The 26,323-nt window shown below is 46.9% G+C and overlaps 1 protein-coding gene across 2 annotated transcripts in view; it reads left to right on the top strand.

Moving 5' to 3' along the window:
• Positions 1-26,039, top strand: part of BAHD1 (bromo adjacent homology domain containing 1) — a 40,449-nt gene extending 14,410 nt beyond the window's left edge. Inside the window, exons 1-7 of one of the 2 annotated variants that reach the window (XM_056354448.1) lie at positions 5,796-9,389; positions 10,210-11,856; positions 15,238-15,599; positions 17,570-17,729; positions 18,786-18,862; positions 21,245-21,336; positions 22,739-26,039. In XM_056354448.1, coding sequence (XP_056210423.1) covers positions 10,227-11,856; positions 15,238-15,599; positions 17,570-17,729; positions 18,786-18,862; positions 21,245-21,336; positions 22,739-22,928 — 2,511 coding nt within the window. In that variant the 5' untranslated portion in view covers positions 5,796-9,389; positions 10,210-10,226 and the 3' untranslated portion in view covers positions 22,929-26,039. Of the gene's footprint in view, positions 1-5,795; positions 9,390-10,209; positions 11,857-15,237; positions 15,600-17,569; positions 17,730-18,785; positions 18,863-21,244; positions 21,337-22,738 lie in introns of those variants that run through there. The other variant, XM_056354450.1, reaches the window with a different exon arrangement.
• The last annotated feature ends 284 nt before the right edge of the window (positions 26,040-26,323 follow it).

Genomic DNA, 26,323 nt, shown 5'->3' with positions numbered 1-26,323 from the left:
CATCTTGCTTTGTATGGACCAAGTTGAGGTTGAATTGATGTGAAACTAAGTTTAAAACCGCATAGTGACAATAGGTATTTCCAAATGAAAGATGATGCTGTCTTAAGTACTTATTCTAGAACTGAAAATACATTCAGATTACAGCGTTGGTCTGGAGAGGTAGTTTTGGTCAACGTATTTCAGCTGAGGATGAGTCAGAACACAGAAATCCTCAAAAATATTACATGAACTTGTTATTTAGCATAGCCTTTTTTTGCCTGCCTGGGTTTAAAGCTTCTGTGAGTTTAAGTCGAGGTTATAAACATGTGTGCCTGTTAAATTTTTAAAATGCAGTCTCTCTTGTGCACTCCTCTCAGAGATGGTAACAGAGGCGGTACCTGGAGCCCCAATGCCAAGGATTCAGACATAGAGGTGGGGTACTGTATTGTCAGATAGTTTTGAGGGGATGCTTTGAGGTAATGAAAATAAGATGAAGATTATTTAAAGTGTAAAAAAAAAAAGTCCTTGAAGTTGGATTTTGGGTCAGAATTTAGGATAGTTAATTAAATGGTATATTGAAGGAATGCCTTGCCCTTCTCTGAATTTCCTGCATTGTTTTTTTTTTTCTCCCCTAAAGCAACTTCTGAGCTTGTTGAGTAGTGACGTGTTGTCTTTGAATCTCAGGGGTGCTGTGCTGACAGCTTATAGTCAAAAGAGTTGAGAGTGAATGGAGACCTTTGTGGAGGGAGACATACTGGAGAGAGGAGAAGGGACGTCCAGATCCTGTGATAGGGTGGCAGCGACAGCCTTGTGAAATGGAGAGGAGCTGGCAGGGATGCACCTGCCCTTGAAATTCCCAAAGGCAGCACAGTTTTGCAGATGCATGTGTAATACATGAAATCACGGTGCATCTTGAATTATTTAAGCTGAGCAGCTTGGAGGAAGTTCCTAAAGCGGTCGTGGAAGAGTGTGATTTTAATATATAGAAGAGCTTTAATATTTGCTATAGAAAAATCTTGCACTTTGTTCTTCAAAATAAAGTCTTGGAAATAATTTGTTATTCCATTTTGTCCGTATAACCAGGACTGGTGCCAGAGCTATCTGAGCAAAGTGACATATGATTGATATTTTACCAGACTCAGCCTTCTGCCGTGAAGGAATTTAGTTTGCATTTTGCATATATGGAAAGTCAGATGAGCAGGGCTTGGTTGGTGTTTTTTTTTTTTCTTTAAACCTTGATTAACTTGATTGGCAAAGCTTGTGCTCCTTCTAAAAACACAACTGTCAAAGCTGTCCTGGAATATTTTTGACTTGGTTTTTCAGACTACTTATAGATACCTTACAGGGTGGTGTTAGCGTAGCTGTCACATAGGCAGCTTTACATGGAACCTATTTAAAGTTCTAATAGGCAGTTCTTTGTAAACTTGTGATATTTAATATATCCAATACATTATGTGTAGTAGTAGTTGCTGCTGATGTTCTCTGGGATGTTTCAGAAGAATTGTAAAATCAGTGTAAACTTTAGCCTGTTTCTCAGGTGGTCCAGCCTACACACCCCCATCCTTTCCAGGGCTTATCTTGCCTAATCTCTGTACTCTGCCTGTCTTCATTAAAAGGAAGCCTTAATGACTGATTCACTGGGGAGTGTTACAGCAAAGGCCAAGTGTCAAAGCGTCTCTTAAGCATGAGTGCTTTCATTCAAAGTTGTCAGCCTTGAGACAAGTTGAGCCTGATTTTTCACCCCCACCTCCATGTACTCATTGCCTGTGCTTGCAAATGCCAGGGATTTCCTTTGCCTTACCTGGGCTTGCATCGCAGCAGTGTGGTTGGGTCTGGTTATCCATCATTCTCACTTCTTACTTTTCAAATTTTTTTTCTCATATTTGTTTTGAGAGACGAGAAGCCGATGGTGGGCTTTGCACTGTGGGAATAATTACAGTGTTTGCACTGGCAAAGAGGTGGTTTCTGTTCGAGAAGGGGGTTGGCCTTCTGTGTGTATGCTTGTTTGATTGTGTCTCTAATGACATGGTTGTGTATTATTTTTCCCTATAGTCCCTGCTTGGTGCACAAACAGAGTTTGCAGACTAACATCCAAAGCCAATGGCTACTGGCCGAAAACTTTGGAGTGGCAGTGGGTTCCTGCTGCTACAGCTATGAGGCTCTTTTGTAGGAAGCACAAGTGATGAATGCAGGATTAAAATACTGTTCAGAAATTGGTGCGTATTGTCAGCCTTAAGGTGTCTGTTAGCTCAAAGTTTTGTTCTCATCCTGGTGCATCCCTCTTTTTCTTGTCAGAAGGCAAAAGAAATGTGTCCCTTCTGAAGGAGGGAAGATGGTAATCTTCTCCATCCGAGCAATATAAGGAAGTAGAACAAAATTCTGATCCCCAACTGCTTCCAGTTTTCGCTGGGTTTGTAATGGGTTTGGAGTTTGGGGGAGGTGAGGGTGGCTTTGCTTGTGGATAAGCACAGCTTTTGCACCTTTCCCCCAGAGAGTGAGCATGAAACCGGCAGTGCTGTGAGCTCTGAACTCACCTGGAGCAATTTCATGGTGCTGTGTGGCAAGGCTGCAGACAGCAGCAAAAGCATCTGAACTTTCTGCAGATGTTCGGACACCACTGCTGTGTTGTGAGTCACAAGCAGAAGGCTTGTGGCAACAGCTGGGGGTGGAAATCTTTAGTTCTTATAGGCTCTAGGAAGTGGGTTTGCAAGTGTTGGTCATGGCTGTACAAATAAGTGTTCAATGAAGGCTTTGCATTCAGAAACTTTGGTTTTAATTTAAGGCAAATATGTAAACAAGACTGTGGCTATAAAGCCTGATCTGGTTTTGGTGACTGATGTTTGAGTTGTTGAGGTCACATCTTACTTCCCACATTTATTTCTTACTATAGCATTTACTGAATAGTCAACCTAAGTGACAGCCTTTCGCTGAAAATGTAACATTACCGATGCTACAAAGCTGCATTACTGGCCAAAGGAAAGCTGGTGCCTCTCTGGAAAGGCAATGTGCTCTGCATTAGTCTCCCAAACAATGCACCTTGTTATTGATTTTGAGGAAATGTCTTCCTACTCTCCCCTAGACTTGTACATCATTCTTTTCCACTGATACTGAGAGAGCTGGCTTTTCTCAGCTAGATGTGAATTAAGCAGCTTACTCCTAAATGAAAAACTTAGCAAGCAAAGTTAGTTGAACAGTTCTTGCTACAATCTCTTCTCCAAAAGCATGTGCCTGCCCTTGCCAAAAGATGTCAAAGTCTGAACCTAAGCCTCCTTGTAGCTGTGGGCATGTCTGTGCTGTGCAGCGGTCGCAGCGTGGGCTCGCACCTTGCTGCTCACTGGTAGTTCTGCCACGGCGATGGCAGGGGGTCAGGGGATGCGAAATGCTTCCCCTGCCCACCCAGCCTGCCTCTTTGGGCTTTCCAAATTGCTTTGATCAGGGAATTCTGAACTCCAACTGTCTGCATTTGAGGCTTTCAAGGGGCTGCTTTCCCCAGGGCTGGCAAGCTGCGTGGCCGTGCTGGGTATAAACGCTGCCCGGAGAGAGGGAGCGCAGAGCTGGGATTTGGGGAGTGCTGCTGCCCAGGGTGCTGTGCCTGCTCTGGGTGCTGAGCAGGATCCTGGCCATCCGGCTGTCAGGCACCGAGCTCGGGCTTTGGTGGTGCAGCAGGGATTTCTTTCTTTTTTTTTCGTTCTTTTTTTTTTTTTCTTCCTTGTGAACACTGCTTGCTGGGGCTGTGGAGAGTGTGAGAACAGCCAGAGAAATTTAATTTTGGCTTCCCTGCAAAGCGCTTCAGAGCACTGCCACTAGGCAAGATCTGAAACCAGATAATCAAGGCTAGGACAGGCCCTCCCAAGAAATCAGCTGGGGAGCTGCTCTGCCGGGGGTGTTAACAGGTCTAGCTCATGTTTATTCAAGTGGTCAGCTGTGCAAGTAGGGACTGCACCCCAGCCTGGTTCGCTCTCAGCTTGCCATTGCTTTCAGACAGGTGTAGCACTACTGGTTTTAAAGCATGGGGTTATAATTGCAGTTGTTTGAGCACTGTAATTTATCACAGCCACACATGTGCTGCAGCACTCCCAGCTATGTGGCTGGAGCACAGGCTTTCGCAATGGAGTTGTAATTACTGGTATTGGACCAGGGAGTGGAGCAGTGTGTAGTCCCATACAGCTTCCACAGATCCTCTCTTGACTGTGCAAGAGTTGCCCCAGATCTTTTTTGCAGGCTTTATTGACGCTACGGAGGCATGGGCTGCATCCTCCAGTGCGGTGTTCATGTGGTTTTCAGGAGGTGCTGGCAAATGGTTAGGGCTGTGCCAATGAGAGAGAGAGAAACAAGCCTTTTCTGCAGTCTAATGAGCTCTGTATAAACAGTTTTCTCTGGAGCATGTGGATGATGGAGCTTTTGATGGGTCTCCAGAGAAAAATCGGGGCTGGACCCTGGGAAGACAAATTGCAGCCTGCAACAATTACAGTTTTTCTAAATGTTTGAGATTGAAACGATGCTTCCGCTCATGGGACTCGCACACCATTTTGGTAATTCAGCCTGGGATACCTGACGCTCCTGTGATTTATCTGGATTTCTGAGAGCTCCTGGGAGGCTTCCTTCATGCAACATGTTCCTTATAGCACAGAATTACTCGACTGTAAAAGCAGTAGGGAGAAAGGAGCCAATCCTCCAGATACTTCCAGTTATAAGGCTGTTGTCATAGCATAAGCTGTGCCAATTTAAATGGATATAACTTGTTCAAGTAACACAGGGGCTGAAAGTCGACAGAATGATGCTGTGCATGGAGAAGATCGGTGTTGTCGTAACTCTTTGTATATTACTGAAGTGCCAAATGGATTAGGAGCCTTAAAAGCTTTAAATTTCTGTGCTTTTGGCATCATCTCCTTGGAACGAGTGCATCTCCGTAGTGAAGCTTTGGAAAGGAAATGGTGCTTGAATGGGTGTCCCAGACTAGTTTCTTCTAATTTCACTTGCAATCAAGTGATAGAGAGGGAGAGACAGATGCTGCAGCTGCGTGATTACAGAAAATGCAGCTGTTAACACACTTGCTTATTTTCCTGCTAATGAGGCATCAACTCTCTTCTGCTTTTGCTGTTTGGGTAGTGGTTTTATTCTAGCAGAAAATTGGACCAGTGTTGGTTTTTTAATCTATCTTTATTCTGATCTGGTTTGGGTTCAATAGCTGTCAAGACAGTTTTTCAGAACTAGTCCAGTTTGAAGGAGGAGACAGCGATTCCAGCTAGCTTTAAAATGCTTGGTGGGCCCTGGATGCAGCTGGTTAGACCAAGCTGCTGCTCTGAACTTGTTTTGTTTCCAATAGTTATACCTAAATGTCCTCTTACCATTAACCCAGTTCCTCAGCTGCAAGCAGTAAATGGGTAGTTCAGTCTTAAGTATCTTCACTTTTCGTTCTTCAGATTACCTTGCGATTTTTTGGAGACTTCTAGGCACAGTTGTTATTCCTTCTTTGCTTTGTGAAGCAATAAAAAAGTGGAAAGAGAATGAAGAGCCCTGGCACTCTCCCCTCCCAGCTGAAATGAGTACAATACTTGCTGTAAATAAACTCGGTGTGACTCTGATCTTGAGGCATGATACACTTGACTGTCAGATGGTTTAGTTTTGAGCAGCGTTCAAAAGCCTGCTTGTGTGTTACGCTGCGGGGAGAAAAGGGATTGCTAGATCACAGGTAAGGCAGGAGTCTTAGCTGCTCTGTGCTTTTTGCCAAGAAGGAAATGAGCAGGAGCATCCCTGTAGCAAAGCAATCAATGCAATACTGGCAACTTCATAGGCATGGAAAGACTTCTCAGTAGCCCAGTGTGCTAAACATGGCTTCTGTTAATAGAGCAATCTAGCAAGACAGTTTGGTGCCTGTTGCTGGATATGTGCTTGCCATGTAGGTGAATTGCTGGTTTAGCAGGCTTTTTTCTTCTTGCCCATCACAGTACTGCTCCAGCTCTGGCAGTGGCATCACTACAGTGGTCTTGTAGCAAGGGCTGCTTAGCATAAGGCTCAGGATGGCTCTTTCTGCACCTGTATGTGACAAATCACAGGACAGAAAATGCACAAAATTCTCCAGGCTGAGAGTGACTTATGTGGTGGCGTGAGAGAGTTTCTCCAAGAGATGCTGAGGAGTTGGTTTCTGTGGGATATGGAGTCAACTGCTGGTATCTCCCCCAGCCCCCCACCCCTTTGGTCACGATGGTTTGTAATAAATTCACATTGTATAAGGCTCTGGAATAACAAGATCAATTATGGATGTTAAACCTGGTTGTTCCCACCTCCATTAGAATATTAGGTCAGAAAAAGGACTTGGGAGGATAAACAATGCTCCAGCTTATACAAACTACTCTGTGGGTCATGGTGGTTTTATTGTAGGGAAGTTCCCTGTGTAGAAACTGAACCTTTTTAGCCACACGTTGTAACTGATTCACTCAAAATTGGTTTATTTCTACTGATAATGTTGAGCCAGCACAGAGCAAATGGGTTTCAATCATGTGTCTGAAGACAAACAGAATTCACTGACTTTGGACTTAAGGTTTTCAGTGGGGTGCAATCTGGAAGAACAACCTTCTCTGTCTCCAAACTGAGTAGATCGGGGAGAAACTTGGCTGGTTTTTGGTTGGTTTTTGTTTGTTTAGCCAAGGAATCAACTGTGGAAAGAGACAGTAATGCAGACTGCATTTGGTTAAGGTACTTGGGTTGTATTTCTACATGTCCTCCTGTGTTGCTGCTGTAAAGCTGGATTTCAGAGGGTTTACAATCATGTGGGAACATTGCTGGATGGTACTGCTGTTTTCCTTGCTGGCACTTAAGGGATTTGCTTGGCTGTAATGTCAGAATAAGTGGGGTTGGCTTATTTTGTCTTTTCACAAATTTCTGGATACTTACTTCATCTGTAGGTAAATGTTTTGTAGTATTGGAGCAGCTGACCTCTGAATGTGGGAGAGAGAACTAGAGAACAGATGCCAAGGAGGAGATCCAGGCAGACAGACAGAACCTCCTTTTATTAAAAAATAATAAATAAAAAAACCCTGCCTGTGATTGCTTGATTACTATTGTGCTGAAGAACTTCGTGTCAAAGGGCTTGTGTGACTGAGGTGTATAAAATGGATTGCATTGAATCTTGGTGCTCTTCCCACTTTAACGCTTTTCCAACTCAATACCTCGATTGTCTTTTTTACATGTTCAACCTGAGTATTTCCCTTGATGTTCCCAGTTGCAGCCTGGCAGTGGTGAAAGCTGGGTTAGAGCATTAGCTGTAAATGCAGCATGGCAAGGTGTTGCTACCTGCTCCCCACTGGGAGATGCGTGTTGCATCAGTTCCAGGCAATGTAAGTGGAAGAAAGTGGGGAGAGGAACCCTCAGTTTTCAGTTTGGGTATTGCTACTTAAAGTGTTCTTATGCTTAGTTTCAGAAAAGGTATTTTCTTTAAGCTGTTGTTTGTCTTGGCATTCCTTACGGGGTCAGACAGGGAAGACGGTCACTGTGCTGTTTAATGACTCTACCTCACTGTTTGAAAAATCTCCTTCCTTCAGTCTCTACCAGACTCTAACTTTAGAGCAGATGTGGAATGAACAAAGTCATGTCTATAGTACTGAGGTTTTGGTAGAACTGGTTCAATGCCAGCAGGCTGTGAAGCCCTGGCCAGTGAAGGGTGTGCGGTGAGTGGCCAGGTCAGGCTGCTTGAGAAAGCTTGAGGAGGAGGAGGTGGTGGCTGGTGCTGGTTTTTAAGGCAAGTCATGGTGGTTTATTTTGGGTTTTTCACCTTTCTGCAGAGCACCCCTGCCAGAAGCTCAGTCTTTCGGTAGGGGCAACAGAAAGTAGGATGAGAGTTGCAAGGAAACCTCTGGTCCGTGTAGCTTGGGAAAAGTTATACTCCCCAGGGCATGATTATGTAGGATGCCTGGTCTACCACTGCCAAACCCTCCTCTGCCTGGTCTATTTTTTAAATTATAGTCCTTTTGCAAACTGTGGAGGTTGTGTGGTCAGCTTGGCCTCTTGTGCAAGAAGAATTTCAGTTTTGGAGGAAATTGTCTGCCTGACTTGATAAGCATCCTCCTGATTTCCAGAACCTGGTGGTTTTTTTTTAACCAGAAAAACATGGATATACATGAATATTTGCTTCCTGCAGAGCACTTCTGTTTGGGCACTAGCCATGGGAGATACACACAGAGTAAGGGGCCAGTTACCCCAAAACAAGTTGGGAAGAGTATGACTTCTAGCAAAGCAATGTGAAAACCACAGTGGTTTTCAATTCCTGAGTTTTTTAGTTACTGCATATATAAGCAAGTCAATTAAAACACATTTGGCTTATTTCAAATAGATAATCTAATTATCAGCTTGATTAAACCATATCAAATGAACAGTTCTTGTAATTCAGTAGCTTTGTTCTAATCACTGCAAAAGCAGTGGTAGCTTTAATTAAATGCCTCAAAAGTGGCAGGCCAGTGTTGATTGTGTCAATTGAGGGGTGTTCCAGCTAAATACCTGATTGCAGGGAAGATCAGACCACTCCTAGGTTGATGCTAATATGAAGACCAACTCTTTGGTGCCAATAAAGGGAACCTGACTACTTTGTAAATACCATTGAGTACAAGCAGTTGTCCTTTTCTGCTCTTTACGATGCTCAGATACAGACTTAGTTAAATCTATTCCAGTATCACTCCATTAGGCTGACTTTTTTTAAATGTTTATAGGTCAGTATCACCCACCTGTATCCTTTCTTGGCATTAGAACTGCAGCTTCTTATGTGAATGTGCGCTTCTTCAGACTGCAGAATTGCTTAACTGCTCAAATACCCGACAAAAGCCTGCTGCAAGTCGCTTGCTGAAGTTGAAATGCAAGAGTGCAAAGGCATGGTAATGCTTCTGCTGAAAATTGAACCTGATTTTTCATTTTCCTGTTCCGTTTGCTGGCTAACTTAGGAAGCCAATGCGTGGCTGAAAGGGCTCTCCAGCTGGGGTTGTTCCTCTCCTATTGCTTGCTTACTACATACTTAGAGGTCATTTATTACTAAGGTCCTGCTTGTGGTGGGGTCAGAAAGCCTGGGGTGTACTCATTGCATGACTGGTGAGCATACAACTGCTGCTGATGCTTTGGGTGAAGGCAGGCAGCAGTTGTCTCCATTTCTTCTGCCCTTGATGCTTCCTCCCCACCTTTCCACAGAGAGCTCTGGTGATGTATTGCTTGGAGGGAGCCATCCTCCTCGCGAGGCTGGCTTTCCTTGTGCCTCTGCAGGAAAAGTTCCCTCTCAGGGTAAATCGGAGCAGGACCACTCCTGTGATGTTCCACCTGGCTGGGAAGGTCTGGATGTGCTGAAGCTGCCTGGTCTGCCAGCGGCTTCATTAGGGCACTGGGTGTTGGTTTGCTCAGCTGTGCCTTCAGCGAGGCGGTTCCTGTTCCAGGTACAGATTCTAATCTCTTGCTTTCTGTATTTTAGTAATTTGTGTTGGTTTTGAACAGTGACTTGACATAGCATCTAGATGAAAAGTCAGGAATGACATGCAGCTGAGTCATTCTTTATCCTCCCATAAATGTATTTTTAGGGCCTCTCTGCTGAGTGTGATGATTTGGTGGTTTGGTGTCCAGTTTTTTTTATAAAATGCAACTGGAGGGAACGATGAGAGCAGCGGGTAGCCAGGTTCTAACCTGCACAGGGATTTGCATATATTCAATTTATTAATGTTGGCAGATCTCTGCTTAATAGACCAAGTTTACTTTTCACGTGAGTAGGTGGACTTTGTTTTTCTTCTTCTAATTGTTTCAGAAAACGACAATGAAACAGCCTGCCTGTATCAACATGCAAGCAGTCAAATACCTTTGATTTATTTCTGCTGTACGCCCTGGACCAGCATTCAGATCAGCTTTAGTAGATTTGATGAGAATTTGTAACGTGTTGGAAACATGTTCCCTGTTACACCAATGCTACTTGGACTGGGAGCTGGGTGAAACAGCTTTCTGGCTGTACCCTGGTTTTCCCAGCTGCTGTGGCATTTGCTGTCACCGCCTAACTTTTAATTACTATCGTGTTCTATGGCTTAATATTAAACCACATCTAATTGCATCCTGTCTCTTAATTGGCTTAACTGGCCATCACCCAAAAAAAGACTCTACTGTGTAGAGAAACAAGCTTCCCCAAATATTTCCCAATTGGCAGTTGTGCTTTGTGAGGAGATGGGTCCCTCTCAGCGATATTAATAGATGTTTTCTTCTGTTCATTCTCAGGATTGGACATTGATCCTATGACGCATGCCCGGAAGAAACAACTTTTCCTTCTGAAACATCCAGCTGGTTCTGCTGGTCAAGCTTCATCACCAACAAGCAGCAGGAGGATGGACAGGACCGACACAGAGTGTGGCGAGCAGAGAGACGGAGGTGCCACCGAGGCCCCGAACTGTACAAGTGGGTTTGTGGGGACAAGCAAAACCAAGAATTTGCATGAAGTACGAAAGACGTACCCGCTGCGGAGGCGTCTGCTTCCCTCAGTGAACAAAAAGACCTGTAAAGTGCTCCTCACCAGGCTGGAGGATGTGGCTGGATCCCTGTCGAAACAGACCCAGAGCTGCAAAAAAAAGGACCTTCCCAGTTGGATGGAGGGTTTGGGACCTGCTTTGTTCTCTGAACAAGTTCAGCCTGTGGGAGCAGGGAAGAGTGATTCATCTGGGGAAAAGTGCACAATAACTTATCCAGGGACAGAGCAAGACCTTGATACGGCTCCTTCAGAGCCCAGGAAGCGCAGGCTGGCCTCGCTGAATGCAGAGGCAGTGAACAATCTGCTTTTTGAACGGGATGATGGCTTATTATCTGGCAGGCGTTTTCGGAGGGACTCTGTTAAAGCCGGTGGAGAATGTACTGTTAAGAGCTTTCATTGCAAAGCTGGTGACAACTGGCCTGCACTGGAAAAAACAGCTGTGAAAACAGGTAAAGGAAAAACCCGGCATGAGCCAAGTCAGAAATGCAATAGCTGTGACCATTCACTGGATGAGGTCTTTGATGATGGGGCAAAGAGGGAGGATGGTGCCATCTCCTATCATCCCACCCCAAAGAGACTGGCCAGCCTGAATGCCGTGGCCTTTCTGAAGCTGACCCATGAAAAAGACCAGCCCCTGAAGCAGAGGAGTAAATCGGATGGAGAGGGCAAGTCAGAGAACCACTGTTCAAAATCTACTCTCAAATGGGCCAAAGCCAGTAGGAAGAACTGCGTCAAATCCAAGAAGGAAATGGCTAGCTTAAAAATGGACGTTCAGCATGGCTGGCGAGGAGTGGGTGCTTTGGGGAAAGGAGAGCAGCGGGACTCCTCTAGGCTCTGCGGGACGACAGAACCCGCCCCTTACGAGTCGCTGTCTAGCTCTTACGCTAGCACAGAGGGTTTCTACCACAGACTGCCTTTGCTTATGGGTGGGCAAGCTTCCATGAAGCCAGAGTATGGAAGACCTGGAGAAAAATCCCCGACTCCTAAACAGGAATTTCATCAGCCTTCTTTTCCAGTGCAGCAGTTCCCTCCCTTGCCTGTGCCCGGAAATCACACGGATTGTGGATGTCTCTATGAATCCTCGGATCTGACTCCATTGAACGGGTTTTACGTTTATTATGGCCAAAGTGGATACAGTGGCTACTCTCACTGCTCCATTTACCCCAAGGACGAGCTTTCGCAATCTGCTACCTGCGAGGGGCTCTTGGTATCGCCCAGTTCTTTGCCATCAGGTGCTCATTTCCAGCCACTCCACTGGTGTAACTCTCCGTACTGTTGTGGAGAAGGAACGGCGATTAACAGTTACAGCGTCTGTGGAGTTGTGCACGTGCCAGAGGGCAGGATTAGCAGTGTGCATGCAGGACGGAACAGCTACCCCTACAAAATGCCTTTTGCAGCAGGTAAGGTGCAAAGTGCGAGCAAATCTCGTTTGGCGTTCCTAGGAGAAGAGGGCTGGTTCAGCACGGCGGCTAAGGAAGGTATCTCGTTGCCAGGAGGCAAGCTCCCTCTGCGGTGGTGCTTCTCAGCTTTGGCAGTGAAACTGCAGCTCAGAAAGAATCTGCGTTTCAGCTCCCCTTCCCCCATTTTTAGCCCTGAGGGTTTTTCCCACTGAAAGGTCTTTATTGGTGTGGAAAGCATAGAATCGGTGAAAGGATTTGGGCAGTGAGAAGGTGACTCATGACTTGTCATGCTGGAGCTAACCACTTAGCTTTGATCTGTGTAAAATGAGTGGCTTTTAGTTCCTACATGCTCTGCAAGGCTTCTCGCCATCCTGCTGTGCCGTTCTGAGCGGAGGGTCTAAAGCACATCGGGCTGAGTTACTCCTCCGTTCCCAAAAGCTCGTTCTCGGGACAGAAGCATCCTTGCGGAGCAGTGTGATGAAGCAGGCATTGCCTCGGTCATTAGACTCTCCCTGGTGCAAGCTGTATGGGGGATGCAGTCTTTTAAGATTTTTATAGATTGGATCTGGCAAGGCTGTGTAGCAGTTCAGTTTGAGTCTAGTGTTTGGACAGATGCTTGAATTTCACTGTGGTGATATAAGTGCTGGGTACACTGTTAGTTTGGTGAGTAGCCATCCCATCTTGGCTCTTAAATAATGTCTGAAAATGAGGCATTGAAATGAGAACAGGTGATGACGGTGTAAGAGGCAAGGTAGTTATTTGACTGGCTGTCTTATGTCCTCTGTCTGTTTTTTTCAGACTTTGTCCTCTGATGTGCTTTATCTCAGAGCTTTGCCTTTGCTATTGAAAAATATCTTTTGAAATATTTAAAACTGGATTGTTGCGTGGGGGTTATCAGACACCAGTACTCTGTATTAAAGCCATCAAGCTAGGCAGTGCTGCCGCCTGCAAACAGTCTATAAACGAGGCTGCTGCTTCAGCTGTTGGGAGTGTAAACATCAGCCTTTCAGTTAACCGTGTGTTTGAGGCAAAAGGAGGCATGACTTACCCTCTGAAAACACATTTTCAGGTAGGTGGGTGAAGTTTTGGTTCAGCGCATGTTTTGAACGAGGCTTTGTCATCTGCCGTTGTAGGAAGCTGCTGAAACTCGGGAGGTTTTGGTTGAAGAATAATTTCGGTTTTCCCTAAATATCCCCGCTGTTGTGGTGCTGCTTCTTACGGTAGCAGCCAGACAGTGTTCGCTAGTGGCTTCAGTGCTCTTTAAAGTTGGATGCTTGCAAGACAGCTAGCTCAGCGATGTGTTCTTGTCTAACAGTTTTCTGCGTAGTGCCCTGAAGTCATGTCAGTTTGCTTTGGTCCTGAAATTTTGCCTGCTGGTGCCTCTGACTTCGTGCAACCAGAAGGGTGCAGGCAGTACAGACAGCATTTTTCAGAGTTCAGCCCTCCCTGCGAAGCTGGTGCTCCCTCACAGTGCTGGCGGGGGCAGCGGTGGTTCCAGGGGCATGTGTTTACTCACGGTGTGTCACCCTGCTGCTGAGATCTTCCTTGGTGTGATTGCCTTCCTGGGAGCAATGTTGATTTAAAAGCCTACAACACCGGAATAATTTAGACTTTGTTTTGTGGATTGAAGTGTATGAGGCAGTCTCTACAATATTAACAGGGAATTATGCGCAGGAGTTGATTTTTGTATCTGTGTGCGCCTCTGAAATCTCACCCTTCCCTGGAGTGGGTTATTTTAGTGAATTAGAGGAGTACTTTGGCTGCAAGCAACAGGCTCCCATCCAAGAGTACTGGTATGAGGGGATCCAGCTTGATGTGTCACATGCCTTGTGTTATATCTGTTGTATTTGGTGCATTCAGGATGTTCATATGGAAATATCGATGTCTGTTTGGTACAAATCAAGGGATCAGGCTGTAATATTGGGTGGCTACGGTTTGCCATATGCAGGAGCGAGGCATTCCTTTCCCCATTCTACGGATGTTTTTCAGCACACAGTTTGGAAGCAGCGTGGTGGCGATGGGATGGGACAGGCTGTGAGAGATGCTTTAGCAGGGCTTGGGAGTGTCTGCAAGCAAGGAAGGAGTCCTGGGGTGCCAGCAAGGCCAGCTCTGCACTGCTTTTCCTGGAGTTCAGTAGATATTTTTGTGAAGCTTCGTCCTGCGTTTAGTTCAAGCTTGAAAACTGCGTTTGTAAGCAAAATGCTCAAGAGGTGATTCACTGCTCTGTGGGTCCCTGTGCCTGCCAAGGCCAGGCAGGATACCTGAACTCGCATCCTGGCGTCTTGGCTCGCTGAGGGAGCTGCTGCGGCATTTGCTGCTCGGGGTCAGCAAAATCTGCAACTGTCCGTGGCAGCCCTGGTGCTGGCAGCTCGGCGGCGGCTTTGCTGCAGCCCCCTTAGGGAGGGTCAAGTGGGAGACAGGAGGCAATAATTTCCTGTTATTGCGAGGGGGATCTCGGCTATTACTCAGCTGAAGCTTGGTGACTCGATGTTTTTTCACTTGTAGACATTTTTTTAGCAGCTCTGCAGAAGTGCAGTCCCACGGATCTGCTAGGACATGCTCCAGACCAAAGGCATCTCTTGAAGCTACAATCCCAAAGCTGCCCTTTTGCTCACCCCAAAAAGCACGCTTTCAGATGAAGCAAATAGGGGTGTGTTGTATATTGGCCTGGGAGCTCCCTTCCTGCTGACAGCGGGTAATTCGGATCCGACTTGCTGTTCTGATGGACACGCTGGCCTGGGTTGAGGGCTTGTTCTGTGACTGCTAGAGCAGTGTGAGGTGTTCTGGGATTCTTTTGAGAGGCGGCGTCAGCTGGCTTACTAACCTGTTGTGGTTAATGCGTTTGCTCTAGGGACACGGTTTTGCTGAGGGCAGCAGTGTGCATCATCTCATGTAGTCTTGTTCTGTGTTGTTTCATGTTTCTGGAGTGAATTTGGAGAATCTTCTCAATTTTCCCTGATTAGTTAGAATTTGGCTTTTTGAAATAAGCTGGCGGCTTCTGCTAGTGTGGTTTAATCCTTCCCATCATTTTGATAAGCCTTTTATTTCTTTTATACATATTGACAGGCTGGAACTGCTTTGGACACTGGCCAACCTTATGTGTATTACTGGCTGGCATTACTTTGGGGGTTTTCAGGCAGGTTTGTTGTAGTGCAGTGTCATCGGCAGCAACATATTGGAGCATCACAGGCTTAGAAATATCTTTTGCTTTTAGAATCCAGTGACGGTGCAAAATGACATTACAACATGAAGAGTCTTTACCACTATAATGTGATAAAGGGAATTTCTAGGGGGAAGCGATGGTAGTTTGGGGTGGTCCTGATTGTGTGTGTATGTCTTACACTTCAAATGATACATGTCTCTCTTCTTCCCTTCTGTCAGAAGGCTGCAAGTCTCTGGACCAGCTGAACCTCACAATCCCAGTGGCAGGGCACCCTGCGTCACCTGCCCACCCGCTCTCAGGATGTCCTGTACCCAGCGTGCCACCAGCTGCAGAACCCGTTCCTCATCTGCAGACCCCCAACTCTGATCCTCAGACCATGGCCCGAGAATGTCCTCAGAGCTCAAAGCCTCCCAGCGGCTCGAAATCCGGTCTCCGAAATACTACGGGCTGCCTCCACGCCTCTGACAGCAAAGCGGTAGGAGGTCACTCCCATCCAAAGCAGCAGCGCATCAGCAGGCGCAGAGCTACCAATGGCTGGATACCCGTTGGCACCGCCTGCGAGAAGGCAGTCTATGTTGTGGTAGGTGTCTGTGGAATGCTGGGGTTTGCACGTGTACGGCTGTACCTGTTTGTGCATCTTCAGGGGACTAAGGTCCTGAAGGCTTGAGAGCGCTTTGGGTCTTGCTTCAGGCTGGAGGTGGTCACTAGATGCCGTTTGGAACCTCTTGGACAGGTTGCAGGTCAGAGCAGCGAACAGTGCCTTGTGGCTGGGCTTGGAGGCCAGGCTGCTGTTGTCTTTGTTTTCCTTGTGCGCCCTGGTATTACCTAGCACAGCACGAAGGGTGGTTTGGAAAGGAAGGAAAACCAGCTATTCCGGTGCTAGCATCAGTGGAAACACCATGCTGATGAATACTTCTGGCTTCGGCGTTTGCAAGGGTGGCACCTGTTGCACGTGTGAGTCTGTCCTACAGAGAGCTTGGCCTCCAGCTTCTTCCTCCTGGGTTAGGGCAAACCTGTCTGAGAAAACAAGGGATATTTCAGCCTCGTTATAAGGAGCGGTTGTCTAAAGGTAGCTGCTCTCACTGATGGTGCCTGTAGCCTAGCAGGGATCTCGGAGCACAGGGGGCTGGGCAGTATGTGGGCTCTCAGATGGAATTTTTCTAGCATCCAATAGCCCCCTTTTTGTAGCTTATATGGTGGCGTGGCCGGTTGCTCCTTCAAGGATTTTTTTTGTCTGTATTTTCCCATTTGTTGTGTTCAAGGGCAGAGACTGGCTTCTGCAAGGTGGGAAGTTCCTGCCAGAAAATTTAATTAACTACTGTAAAGTTCATTTCATTTGAGGAAGGAGGCAATATCTTTTGTGTTACTAAAACATAAGAGCTGTGGACTTGAAATCTGGACCCACATGCTGTCTGGGAAAGTGAGACAAGGCATGGAACTGCATGTGGTAAATGTCAGCAGCAAGGGGACCTGTGCAGTGGCATAACCTGAAGCTGCTGAGAGCATCACCCAGGACAGGTTTTGTAGCTTCAACTCTTCAGGCTGCATACAGGTACCGAGGGCTGTGCAGGGGTGAAGCCCGTGAAAGCCAGGGACAGGCCTCTTGCACCCATCACTCAAACTCTGACACCTTGAAAGGAGCAGTGCACCATTAATCTCCTTAAGGCCTGGCACATAATGCTTCTGGCTTTGCCTGGGTGGTCTGGCAGGAGGTTAAACTCATCCTGCTCAGGCATTCTGAAATGAGTTTTCAGAGCAGAAATAAAATAACCCCCTCAGTTTGCAGTCCAAAAAGTGACAGTTTTGTAGGTTAGAGGGTACGAAGGAAGTGTTAGCAATCTTGTGAAGGAGTGCTTTATGCCACGGCCTCCCTGCCACTTGCTGCCCTGTTCATGTGAAATATTTCGTGTTTTATTGGTTTTCCTGCAATGTCTGTATCAGAGAAATGTGTAGCATTCAAAATAGGCCTGGTTTTCTGTGCCTTTGGATAGGAAGAAAATGTACACTGACAGGTAGGCAGGTGAAATGGTGAGTTTTCTGAAGGTTGTTTTTTGCATGTAGAATTGCAGGAGCAACTGTGTTTTAATTTGAAATAAGGGTATTAATTTCAGAGATATGTGCCTCTGTGTGACTTTCTCTCCCGCTGGTGAGCTGCTCCTTACTTGCCAGCATTATGTAGGAGAAATAGTTGGTTTGCTGTATTGAGAACCATGGCTGTGTGACCTGTGAGCACTTGGATGCTATTCCTGGGTGAACGTTCTTTACCTATGAGTGCCCTACCCATAGAACAAGTAATTTGTTTGACCTGATCTTTGTTGTGGTAACACAGTCTGGTGAGAATAGAGATGCCATGAGGGGTCTTTAACGCTGTATGACTTCTCTCTGAGATCTGCTGGAGTGGAAGCACTTAGCTCTGAGTAGGCTTAGGCAAGTTTTTAGTTAAGTTTTAGCAGGACCAAAGCAGTCTTTGGATTGGGGTAGCAAACAGTAAACTAACTCTTTGCATGTACGCTGAGGTTGCTTTATTTTTTGTGTGTTTCAATGGTATAGAATGAGCCAGAGCCGGCTGTTCGCAAGAGCTATCAGGCTGTGGAGAGAGATGGGGAGATTATCCGGGTACGAGATACCGTCCTCTTGAAATCAGGACCCCGGAAGAAATCTATGCCATATGTCGCGAAGATATCGGCACTGTGGGAAGACCCCAAAACAGGTACTGTGCTAGAAGTGTATTGCCTCTGCACTTGACAGATGAGGGTGAGCTGGAACCGGGGAAGTGATGGATCTCAGGAGAGCTGCAGGCTTGTTAGGGTACTCCACTGCTGCCAGACCGGGTGATGAAGAGGAAGAGATTAGCTCCATGGCTTTCGTTCAGATTGTTCCAGGAACCAAAATGCTCTTTAATCACTGGCCTGGGACTGGTAATCAAAATCTTCCTGGTCGTGAAAGCACGTAATGTCTGCCAAGTGCCCATCTTAGCAACGATCTCCTTTATTATTTCATTGCAACAGACATCTCAGGAGCTGCTGTTTACTCAGATGCTCTATCCAGCATCTGGGCTGGGAGTTGGGATGTGGAGCATGGCTTATCTGCAGAAACTCTTGATGGGACCTGAGTAGGGGTGGTGATTGGAGTAGTGTGGTTTTGATGTTAAGTCCTGTCTCTGAGCAGCGATCCCTGAGCCAAGGAAGCTGTGCCAAATGTTGTGAGCTACAGGTATTGCTTCAGTTAAAAAAAAAAAAAAACCCAACCAAAAAAAACCCCCAAACAACAACAAAAAAAGAAAAAACAGAAGACCCCCCCCCAAATGAAAAACTTGTAAAAAAAGTGATCACTGTGTGGTAAGGCCCATCTTGGTCATGTCATCCTGTGTCAGCAATACTGGCACAAACCTGGGAGTTAATGCAGTGAGTGTGGAGCTTTGGATGAGCATCTTCCTCAGCTTGGGGTCTGAATGGATACTTTTTTTCAGATGGAAACATTTGATTTTTGTATCTTTTTTTGTGTGTGTGCCTGACCTCTTTGTGACAGTGTAACACAAGTAGGAGGGGGTGAAGGTGTAATGGAATCGCAATGTGACTGACTTCATACAGTTCCTTGCTGTAACAAAAGGACACCTAGTTCAGCATGAAATATTTATCACAGCACAGCTGCCTCTACGTGAGTGCTGTGGGAATGAAAGGGATGAAGCAGGAGGAAGCTGGTGATGAGTGGGGAAAACACTATGAGAAAACTGAGGCTTGACATATTTTAATACATTTTCTTGCAGGGGAGCTGATGATGAGCCTCCTGTGGTATTATAGACCAGAGCACACTCAGGGAGGCCGCAATCCCAGTATGCACCAGGTGAGCCAGCTGGGTGGGAATGGTGTGGGGCCAGGCAGCCCCGGCTGTGCCTGTACGGCCGCAGGAGGAGGGGATCAGCCCAGGTATCTCCCTGCCTTCCTGGGTGGCCTCAAACTGAAGGAGCTGAGCTTCTGTTTTGGGTAAAATGGAGCTGTCTCGTGGGGTGTGATGCAGCTGTTGCTAGATGTTTTGAGTGGTGGTGTCCTATAGATGGGCTTTTTTTGTAGTTTATTGGCACACGTAGAAACTGGGCTGTCACAGAAGCTGCTGCATTCTTTACATGGCCACCTCTGTCACGTTTTCTTGTTTCTCCCTTTAATCTGAGAAAATCCTGTGCATTAAGTGAGAAGTTGTGACTGCTGCCTTAGGAGTAAGGAAGAGTGAGTTTATACTGAATCAAGGTCAGCTGCCTTTCCATCACCAAGGAGTGCAGAGCTCCATGTAAAAGCTGCTGCTGTGGTCGTGCAGGATGTTGGAGAACCTATATTATGTGCTACTTTTTTATCGTAAATCCCTTAATCTGCTGCTTAAACTCCAGAAACTTGCTTGTTTTGTGCAGAAACACGGATGCATTATCCTTCCCCTGTGTAGATTTAGGATGAGAATTAAAGACTGACTGGAGGATGTTGTGCCAGTATAATAGTTTGCCTTTTAAAAGGAAAAACGTGTGAATCATTATGACTTCACGCCTTCCACTGCTTTGCATGGGCTTGTGTTGAGTGACAGAACAAGCTGTTTTTCAACTGGGAATGGAGAATTTACTGCTGTTTTCAACCCAAAATACTTGATGCCTTTTCCCTTTCTTTACTTTTGTTTTAAATAAAAGGGGAGGGAGAGGGTGAAAGCAGGTCTGGGGAGCAGCTGGGGAATTGTATCTGCCTGACTTGCGGGTGAATTTCTAAACCAAAATGTGGTACCTTATAGTTTTCTGTCCCATAAATGAAGTATGATTGTATCCAGTTGTGTTTTAGGGTAGAGTGAGTGCCAGGAGTCTGGCCAGGAGGAATTAAGCCAGTTTTTTGCACACCTGCTTAATTACACAAGACTTCAAATGAGAGTGTGATTTGGGCTGAGTAGCTGGGATGGGCTTGCCAAAGATGACTCAGTTTTGATTTAACAAGTACACCAAAACCCCAACCTGCAGAAGCAAGGTGTGGCATTTTCAGTTTCTCTGTTTAAGCGTGTCCCCAAACAGGGATCCTTTCGTGAGTCTTTCCTTCCAGCCTCCTTCCTCGGAGCTGTGAGCAGAAACAAAGCCTGCAGGTAATGCTTCCAGACTTGTGTAGAGCATCCTTATTCCCAGAGATCATCTTTGCTGATCTAACCACACCTGAAATTCTTTCAAATGGCTCTGACTGGGTTCCCCCATATCTAACCAATCCTGCCTGCTGCAGAGCCAAGTTTCCTAAATGACCCTGGGAAAAAAGGCTATTGCTACTTCCCTCACTAAACCAGCCTTTTTAATTGAATTGGGATGAGGAAAGGGTTGGAAAAGAAGGAATTCCCTTACCTTTGATAGAGAGAGGGGCTAAGAAGACTGGTTATGTGTCAAAGGGTAGTAGTAAAGACAGCAAAGTGCTCTTCTGCCTCAGTTTTGATTCTTAGCTGAACAAATGAATTGGAAGGATTTCCAGCACAGAAAGGGAAAAGGAATGTAGAACATCCCTAGGAGCTCAGAGGAATGTGTGGGTGGGGAGTGCTCCCACCTCCTGCCCGCAGGAGCATTGCTCATTGGGTTTTCTCCATGTGGTCTGTAGGGTCTTCCCACGTGGAGTCTGCGCACAAAATCAGATTTTTGGATAAGCTGAAGCAAAGGCATCTCTTCTAGGGCTTTTACTCTTGCTGAGCTTCTGCAGGACCTCCCTGATGGACTCTGCCTTCCTCCCTCTTACCTGTCTCGTTGTCATTCCCAGGCATCACAATAGCACCTTCAAAATGCTGGTTTTTTTTTTCTAATGCAGCATTGCAAAAGCTCATCTCCTGGGACACTTCGCAGCAGCGGCCACGAGCTGTCTGTCCTGCCCAGGAGGAAAGGAGGCTGGGTGGGTGTAGCTGGTGGCAGCCTTGCTGCTGAAGTGCTTTTGTCATACTGGGCAGTGTGTGTGGGATTTGGACACTTGGCCTCATGGAGTGTGCTGGGCAGTGTTAAATGATGGGGGAACTAATGCTTTGCTCGGGTGCTGCCGGATAACAGGGTACACATTCTAAACAGGTCCCAAAACACCTGGAAGGTGTCTGGGTTATGTGAAATAGTGACTCTAAACAGTACCTGCTGTGAGCATGCTTTGATAGACTCCCCTTTAAGGTGAAGGTGTGGAGCCGGCCGCACCTCCCTGGGGCTCCTGGCCAGCTGGGTGACCTCCTCCTTCCTTCCTTTTGTAGAATGAGATCTTTGCATCCCGGCATCAGGATGAAAACAGCGTTGCCTGCATAGAGGAGAAATGCTACGTGCTGACCTTTGCAGAGTACTGCAGGTAGGTGGTGCTCTTAACCTGCTGCTGTTCCTGAGACCTTCCCCTGTCTCCAGCTCTTGTCACCCTTTACACCTCCAGCCATCATGCAGTAGAACTGTCCCAGCCCTACAGACTTTGGTCTAGCTGGAGCTGGGTGAATTACACTCGCTCTACGTACAAGTCACTCTCAGTGCTCCAGCCTGTGAGTGCTGCTTCCACTCTAGATTCATTACGTGTTTGTGTAATGTGTGTATGCCTTAAGGGGCTCACAGGTGTTTGTACTTGTATGACCTTGGTACCACAGTGTGTGGACATCAGTGGAGCACAGTGCAGGAATACTTGTAACTTGGAGCTAAAAAGTAAGCAAGGCAGGAAATAATCCTATATATCCATCCCCTGTGGTACACAGGTGCCATAGCTAGCCAGAAAGCCTGCTGATGCACTTCTGCCAGGGTTGCTGCTAGACACTAGTGTCCGTGCTCGCAGATCCAGGGTGTTCTGGCAGCGGCGTCAGTCGAAGTCGTGACTAAGGCTTTTAGTGTTAAGCTCTTGCTGATGGAATTGACGCTTTGTCAGTGAGAGCTTCCAAGCATCCGTGTTCAAGGCTGCCATCCTTTGGATGGATGCGCAGGGCGGAATGAAAACGGGGCTTAAATGGACACACAAATCCATAATGCAAAATAGTGCTCTAAAACTCTTCAGTTTTGCTGGGTGCATCTTGTTGACTGTGCGGTCTTACCACAGAGAGGATGTTTAAGCCCTAATGCACTCTTCTTAGTCCTCCTGCTCCTAGCCTAGGGCTCTGCTGTTTGAATTTCTAGAAATGAACTGTTTTACAAACTCTTTCTAAGCTGAAATTTGCTTTTTCTTTTGAAAACTCTAAAAATAAAATCCAAACAAATGGGGGAAAAAAACCCACCCAAAACAAAAACCTGAAAAACAACCAAACTGAAGCTTTGGATCAAAACAGCTTCTTTCCTTCCTAACAGCCCAGTCCTCTGGAATAGCTGTGGGCAGGAATTTTTTTGTGCTGTTGTGGGCAAGGACACCTTTGAGAGATGCTTCCTGAAGGCACCCCAGATTCTTCGTTTGCCTAAACAGCCTGATGCATTAGCCTTTTCTGGGGATAATAAACAAAACCGAGGCTAAAATAGTAAAAGCAAGGTGGTTTAACTGCAGTCATCTCCTCTTGTACTGTACAGTGTCCACCAGTACAGAAATAAACTGTTGTGCCATTTCTGGGATCGAAAGCGACAGCTACTTGGTGTCCTCTTGAGCAAAGCTTAATTCCCCTCCACACTCCCCTTCCCCTCCGCCCGTGTCCTTGGGCAGCTGTGTTGTGGCTCCTGGCGAGGCGGGCTGACGCAAACGGCAGGCGCTGAAACCACTTTGTGCTAACGCTTCTGATGTAATTGCGTTGCAGATTTTGTGCCTTGGCAAAGCGTCGAGTTGAAGGGATCCCAGGCAGGAAAACCATTATGGTTCCTCCCTCAGAAGAGTACTCCACACCTCTGCACCGCAAGGTGCCCGAGGACACTGACCCTGAGCTGGTTTTCCTCTGTCGTCATGTCTACGACTTCAGACACGGGCGCATCTTGAAAAACCCGCAGTAGCACCGTTCTTGAGTCGGACCGCGGTGAGGATGAGCGGCACCGGAGAGCCGACGGCAGGCCGGCAGTCTGGGACATCTGTGCACTCCTGACGACTTACCTTGTGCTGCCTGCAGACCAGAGCGCCCAGCGCTCTTCCCTCGGACTGAAAAGTGTGTGCAGGAGCAGATCCCTGTGGAGGAAGGCAGCAGTTGAAAGCACAGCACTTCATTAAAAGCATAAATGAAAATATATACGTATAAAATAAATATATGTATATAGATATAGGTACTTGCATATGTAAATCTATATCTATATATGTATCTAGAGATGCATATATTGGGAGGGGTTTGCAGGGGATAAAAGCCAGTAAACTGAATCCAGAGCCATCGCTGGTGGGAATGGTGGAAAGGTGCAGGAGGGATGCTTTGGTGCATTATATGAGTCAAGCTGTGACAGTTCTGTGGTTTTCGTGCCCTGATGTGAAGTGTGAGGTCTGAGACAGTTCCTTGGCAGAGCACAGGAGAGTCTCTTGTCCCTCAGGACAGACTGTGAGGATTCCCCATGGGTGACAGCTTCTTCAGAATGCAGCCATTGCTTTGGAAGCTGCCTGGATGCAGAGTGGCCTTGTGTTGTGCTTGAATAGGTTTTGCTCTGTCAGGGGAAGAGGTCACCCCTATTTTCTCTCATTTTCCTCTTCCCCTCACCTCGCTGTTCTGTGATTCACTGCCTGGACTGGGGCTTGGCAGCCAGGTTTGGAAATCTGCTCCCTTGCAGAGCGGAGGGAGCCAGCAGGATCATAGGCTTTGTGTCCCAGTGCGGTGTCCCGGAGAGGTGTGCCTCTGCCGCAGATGCCCTGACCTTGCCCCGAAGGATCTCGTGCCCTGTGAAGCACAGCACCAGCAGGCCTGTGTTGCTCTCGAGCTTGGAGCACACAAAGTGGGCTCCGCTGGCGAGAACCACATTTTCTCTTCTGAGTATTGCTCTTCCTCTCATGGCTTAGAGACCGTAGTGACAGAAGTGGGTTTACTCTTTCTTCCCAGTTTGTTTTCCCGTAACGTTGTTTACGGTCCTTGTTTAACTGCATCAGTCTTCAGTGTGAAGAAGCTAGAGGGTGAAACAGCAAACCCTTTTCTTGAGTGTTTTTAGGCTTTTTTTTTTTTTAATTTTACCCCTGCTCCCCTTTACATGACTGTCCTCCCCGGATGTGCTGTTGAAGCCATCAGCAGTGCTGTCTCAGTGCTGCCTTGCAGCCTCCCCCCCTCCAAACTCCTCCTGGCATCTGAGCAAGCTCACCAAAGTGGCTTTCTGGCTCCTGAAAGGAACTGAGCAGCGGTAAAGGTTTGCATCGACAAATGCAACCCGAGCCCCACAGATATTGCCTCTTGCCTTACATGTATAGGTCCTAGATAGACACTAGTTTATCTTAACGCAAACTGTTCAAGTTAATTCTAAAGCAAACCAAAGGACACCATAACAGTCCGTTGAGTCACTCACACCAAGCTGGGAGTCCGCTTCTAGATTGCACTAACGTAAAGAAGGAGAATCGACATCATCTCAGCCCATGTTCCTGCTGGCTGGAGTTGCTCATTGAAACTAGGGATCTGCATTTTTCTGGTCTTTTGGGGCTTCTGAACTCTTGTTAAATGGTGGAAGTGTTCATACTGCTTTAATATTGTCCTATAGTGGAAGTAGCACTACCTGTACTCCCCGTGGACACTGGCATGGTGGGGACAGAGGGCTCATTGGCTCGCTGTGACAGCGGCATGCCTGCCTGGCCTGGAGAGGAAACCCGACAGCATCAGATCTGTTACGTGGAAAGTTTGTTAATGCAGGAGTTCTCCAGAGATTCGCTTTACATACCAAAGAGGGGAACATGTCTAGAAGACGATGACTTGAGAGGAGATGAGAAGATCTGGCACCTGCCACAGTGGGCGAGCAGGGCACGTGTCTCCCTGCTGTCAGTGGACGATGCCTGCTCAGTGTTGCAGAGGATGCTGGAAAAACCCTGTTCTTGCCTGCGTAGCCCGGGGGAAAACGCCCAGCTCCAGGAGCTTTGATCCTAGGTGTGCAAGCAAGCATTTGCAGGTGAAGCATCTTATCTCACTTGTACCTCAAGATACTGTTAGTGTCAAAGTAATTGCTCAGATTTCTCCTTAACAATTAACTTGGGCACTGGTGGTCTCGTGTAACAACACGGTTGAGCTGCCGAGCTGGTGGTGCTGCATCAGGATGGGAGTCAGGGGTGCTTTCCGGGCTCCTGGATGAAAGTGCCACGGGGGTGCAAGGGGGTTTGGAGGATGCAGTCTCTGATGCTGCTGGGAGGGGATGTTCAGTGGCCCCCCTTCTCAGCAAGCAGGAGGGTGCTGGGGAAGCAGAGCTGCTCCTGCACAAGAGGGGAGCAGAGCAGCAGCCCCTGGGGCCGTGGTGTGGAAGGCGAGGGGAACCCCTGAATGCAGAGCGTGGCTGGTAGGGACTGTGCCGGCTGAGGCAGGCATGCCAGGCAGTGCTGTCAGGCGCAATGTGCTCAGGACCCACCTGCCAAGCAAACCTGAGCATTGCTGCACAGTCAGGGAAGGGTTTGAAACCCAGCCTTGGAAACCACAGTAACTTGCTGAAACTTCTTCTGACCCCCTCCCCACCCCTGCTCCCACCTTTGTCCTGGCTCCTCTCCAGGCAGAAGAGAAATTGTGCTCATCCTGGGTCTGGAACGGGCTTTGGCCCGTGTCTGGAGAGGACAAATCCTGACTCTTCTCATGTTAGAATCTGCTTCAGGCCAAGAACATTGTTTGAGATTCACGTGGTTGCTTATGCTGTTGTGCAGACAGCATGTAAATGAATTGAAATGTCTTATCCATAATGAAAATATTTCATGCTTTTTTAATCTATTAGATATGGAAATATTTTTTGAAACTGAAAATGCAGTCGGTAGAATTTAAATTGAAACGTAATACATGTAAAATATATTTTAGTTGATAATTTTGTAAAATGCACTTTTTTGTGTCTCTTCCCTGGTTTCCCAGATCTGTATTTCAGTGTTTACAGATGGAATGAGAACATTCCCTATACCCTCCTTCTGTGAGAAAGATATATTAGAAGTAATTCTTAAAAAATAAATTTGAAAAATCGTATTGATTTAGAAAACCAGTGCTGCGCTGTTCTTTTCCACGCTGGAACTTCCCACTCGGACCTGTTGGAGTGCAGGAGTTAGAGCTTGGAAGGTGCCAATGTGGGAGCAGACTTGGGTGCTGGCAGTCAGGGGGTGAGAGGTGTGGATGCCGCCCAGAGATGAGCTCCTGTTGGGTTTTCCAGTGAAAATGAAGCAAGTGGAAGGGGGATTGGCAGGGGGCTTGACTGATTGATTGATTCCAATCTGCTCTTGCCTGCTGCTGTCAATGGAGTAGTAAAGTCTCTGCCTT

Source organism: Falco biarmicus, chromosome 10 (genome assembly GCF_023638135.1).
Source record: "Falco biarmicus isolate bFalBia1 chromosome 10, bFalBia1.pri, whole genome shotgun sequence".
Classification (NCBI taxonomy): Eukaryota; Metazoa; Chordata; class Aves; order Falconiformes; family Falconidae; genus Falco; species Falco biarmicus.
Note: the sequence above shows the minus strand (reverse complement) of the source record. Positions and strands in the feature narration are given on the sequence as shown.